General features: G+C 53.8%; 1 protein-coding gene across 1 annotated transcript in view; it reads left to right on the plus strand.

The window, feature by feature from the left end:
• The first annotated feature begins 1541 nt into the window (after positions 1–1541).
• The window catches only part of Runx3 (RUNX family transcription factor 3), a 14840-nt gene continuing 12624 nt past the window's right edge, over positions 1542–3757 (plus strand). The window contains exons 1-2 of the mRNA XM_055610995.1: positions 1542–1608; positions 3015–3119. Coding sequence (XP_055466970.1) covers positions 1542–1608; positions 3015–3119 — 172 coding nt within the window. The remainder of the gene's footprint in view (positions 1609–3014; positions 3120–3757) is intronic.

A 3757-nucleotide genomic window follows, 5' to 3' on the forward strand; every position in this document is an offset into this window, starting at 1 on the left:
GGTCACATGATCTGTAAATGGCTTGTGGGTGGCGAGGTCACAGGTTCTGCTCATTCCACTTCTGTGGCTTGTGGCTTGCACTCTGGCTTGGGAGAGGCTCTTCCAGTTAGGGGCTGGGGATGAGACTATTGCAGATTTTCCTGCCCCAGGTCCCTGGCCTGCTCTAGGTTAAGAAGGGTCAACCACAGAGGCTGAATTGAAAAAAACAAAATCCACTCTGTTGGTCTGGTTTTTTGTTGCTGCTGTTTTGTTTTGTTTGTTTGTTTATTTGTTTGTTTGCCCTGGGGATGGAACCCAGAGCCTGAAGCATTCTTAGACAAACCTTTTACCACTGAAGCACACACCTTTGAAATGTCGTCACCTTTAAATAGAGTGGCTAGGGGTAGTCCTCATGGAGAAGGTGGTTCTCCACTACAGACCTTAGTCCTCAGTCTGGAGCCCTGGCAGCTAAGGCTCCAGGTATCAGCCTGCCCCCCATCCTTCACTGTGCCCCCCCTAGGAAGCGATGAGGTCAGAGAGCCTGGCTTACTTCCCCCTAGTACCCCATTGGTTGGGAGGAGGAGTCTAGGAAAGAAATGACCTCAAAGTGAGAAGGCAGAGAGAAGACGTCCCCAAGGGGAGTGGAGAGGAGTCTGAGGCCACCTGCCCTGGGTTGCCCCAGACTGTCTGCCGTTTTCTTTCCAGAAATCAAGCAAATGGCCTCTGGCCTGAGTGTGAGGGCCAAGCTGGCTTTCCTAACTCAAACCTCCAAGGTTAGATAGATGCCTTAATATTTGTGTCCTGGCCTCTGCTGGCTGCCTCAGAGACCTTCTTCCAGTGATGGGCCTATTTCCCAGGGTACTCTGACTGAACTCTCCCAGAAGCCCCTGGGTTTGGAGGCTCAGCTGGTGAGCTGGCCTGGCTGCTGTAGCCATGCTCTGGCGGCTCCTGTTTCCGGGGCTAGAATTTTCCCTTGAGCAAAGAGAACAGCAAGATTGCTTCTGCCCTCTTGTACAGCAGGGCTGTGGAAACCGGCCCCATTAACATGACCTGTCTCCAGCAAACCCATGGGGGTCCCTGGGGGCCGCTCCAGAGAGGCACAAATGGCTGAACTTGGGCTGCCCACGGGGCGTTCCCATCCTCTAAGTTTGGTGGAGAGTCAGATCCACAGAAGCAAAGCAGGGTGAGGGGAAGTCGGGCTTGGGGGTCTGTGGAGTCCCGTTGTGTCCCCTACCTATCCCCCCCAACCCCCGGTCTCATCTTAGATGGTAATGGCGCTGGCCTAGGCCCGAAGCTCTGGACACAGCCCAGCGCACAAAGCGGCAGAATAACTAAGATGCTAGAAAAACAGCCTTGGCCTTAGACACCGCCGGCCACCCTGCAAGTGTGCCTTCATCTATTTCCTGCCTGAGGAGACCGCTAACACCCAGAGAGAGGAGGAGAACGGGAGCGGGAGCGTTAGGAAGGGCTGAGGGTGGAAATGGAGTGTGGCGGCAGCCACCCAGACAGCCCACAGCTGGGAAAAAGCAGCTTGTCAAAGGCCCGCAAGCCCCCAAACCCCGATGGGAGGCAGTGATGTGTGCTGGATTCCGGTGATGGGCAGCGCCGGGGACAGTTTCAGTCCCACTAGTAAGAAAAAGGCAAACAGAAGCCTTTTTGATAGCCGAGAGCTAGCGACAGTGACATGTGGCCTCACATCACTCAGGACGAAGTATGTGTCCCCAGGGAGTCAAGATTGGCCCCCACAAACTCTTCCCCGGGCCTCTGAGGTGACACGCTCGCTCAACACTTCCTGCAAACCGCTGGGAGGGAGTCAACAGAGAGGAGATGTGGACAGAGATTTTGACACATGGAAGGTCATATTGTAAATGGTAAAGAGGGAGGGGGGAAAAAAACCCAAAAAGTATTATTTTAAAAGATTTTCCCCTCTCAGGAATTTTGAATGGAGACGTTGGAGCCAAATGTCTATCTAAAAATAGAACAGGGCTCTGGAAATAACAGTTGTGTCTACGGCAACCAGGTCAGGCCCCGCACAGCCCTGGCTGCACACAGCAGCAAGAAATTGACAATGACATTGGGAGGTGGACCAATCAAAGCTGAGGTCCCTGCCAGGGGAGTATTCAGCAGCCATTAAAAATTGAAGTTTTAGTAATGCCACAGGGAAAGAGAACAAGATGGAAGGGGGTGGGTAGGGGGGAAGGCTGGAGAGATCGCCCAGCGGTTAGAGCACTGACTGCTCTTGCAGAGGACCTGGGTTTGATCCCCAGCACACACAAATGGTGGCTCACAGCTATCTGTAACTACAGTTCCGGGGTCTGGATGCCCTATTCTGGCCTCTGGGGGCGCCAGGTCACACGCACGGTGCACATACATGCATGTGAGCCAAACACTCCTATAAATAAAATAAATTTTAAAAATGAAAACAAAAATCAAGACAGGCCCTTGTACTTGGGAGGCAGAGGCAGGTGGATCTCTGTGAGTTCAGAGTTCCAAGACGGCTGGGGCTACACAGAGAGACCCTATCTCAAAAACAAACAAACAAAAAATAAAATAAAATAAAATCAAAAGGAAGAAAAGCTATAGCTTTTGGCACCTCAGCAACTGTGTAGAAACTGCTCCGCCCGGAGGATGGAAAAGAAAACCCCAACTGATGATGGTGGTTATCTCAGCCAGGGGACTGTGGGTGGGGTTTCTTCTTTTTAAATATGTTTTGTGTTCTCAACTTTTTTTTTTTTTTTTTTTTCTAAAAAGAGCACTAATTCCTTTCTGGGGAAGGAAAAAAAAAGAAACGCATCTGTGAGCTTTACCTCAGAATTGTATGAGTCCCTAAATAGAAAGAATATCACAAAAATGCGGTCACATAGAAGGGAGGGAGAAAACCCCTCAATGCCAACCCTGGCAGCCTGGACTGTACTCTCCCTGCCCTTCTCTTTGTGCTTGAGGGGACTAAAGTTGGGGGCTCGGACAGCGGAGCGCGGGAGGGAGCTGGGGGCTCCGAGTGTGCCTGCCATCAAACTCCTGCCTTGCTTCCCCAGGGAAGAGTTTCACTCTCACCATCACCGTGTTCACCAACCCTACCCAAGTGGCCACCTACCACCGAGCCATCAAGGTCACCGTGGATGGACCCCGAGAACCCCGACGTAAGTGCTGCCGAGCCCTGGCCAGGGCAAGGGGGGGGGGGGAGGACAGCAGGGGGTGGACTTCCCTCCAAATGCTCATAGGCCCTAAAGTCTAAGACCTCTGGCCTCAGCTCTGAAGGGCCAGCAAGGAGGCCAAGATGGCCTGGCCTCTCTAGGGACAGCAGGGAGGAGTGGGGGCACCGTGGGGATGGGGGTTAGGCCAGTTTGCTCTGTACCCCAGCTGCTTCTGCAGTGGCGAAGGATGCGGAGGGGGGGGGTAGCCACCCAGATTGGCTGGCGCTGGTTGCTCTGTGTGGTGAAGCCACGCCCACTTCTGAAAGTCTTCAGAGCCCAGGCACACTGGTTACAGATCCACACAGAGGAGAACAGGAACGCAATGTGTACTGAGCAGCAACTGCGTTCAGGGAGTCCCCGTCCATCAGAATCCATCAGCGTCTGCGGCTGGGCGGGGGTGGGGAGAGGGGCCTGGAATTTGCGCTCTAATTGCAGGGACGCCTCATGACAGCTGAGCCAGAGGGTCTCCCTGTGGTGGGGAGGTGACTGCCCTAGTGCTTGTGGGGAATTTGACCCGTGCCAGTGGGGGTATGCTCCTGCCTCAGGCTTTCACTCAGGCTGCGGGGGGGGGGGGGGGGGGGGGG

The sequence above is a fragment of the Psammomys obesus genome, unplaced genomic scaffold (assembly GCF_907164565.1).
Source record: "Psammomys obesus unplaced genomic scaffold, mPsaObe1.curated_primary_1811, whole genome shotgun sequence".
Classification (NCBI taxonomy): domain Eukaryota; kingdom Metazoa; phylum Chordata; class Mammalia; order Rodentia; family Muridae; genus Psammomys; species Psammomys obesus.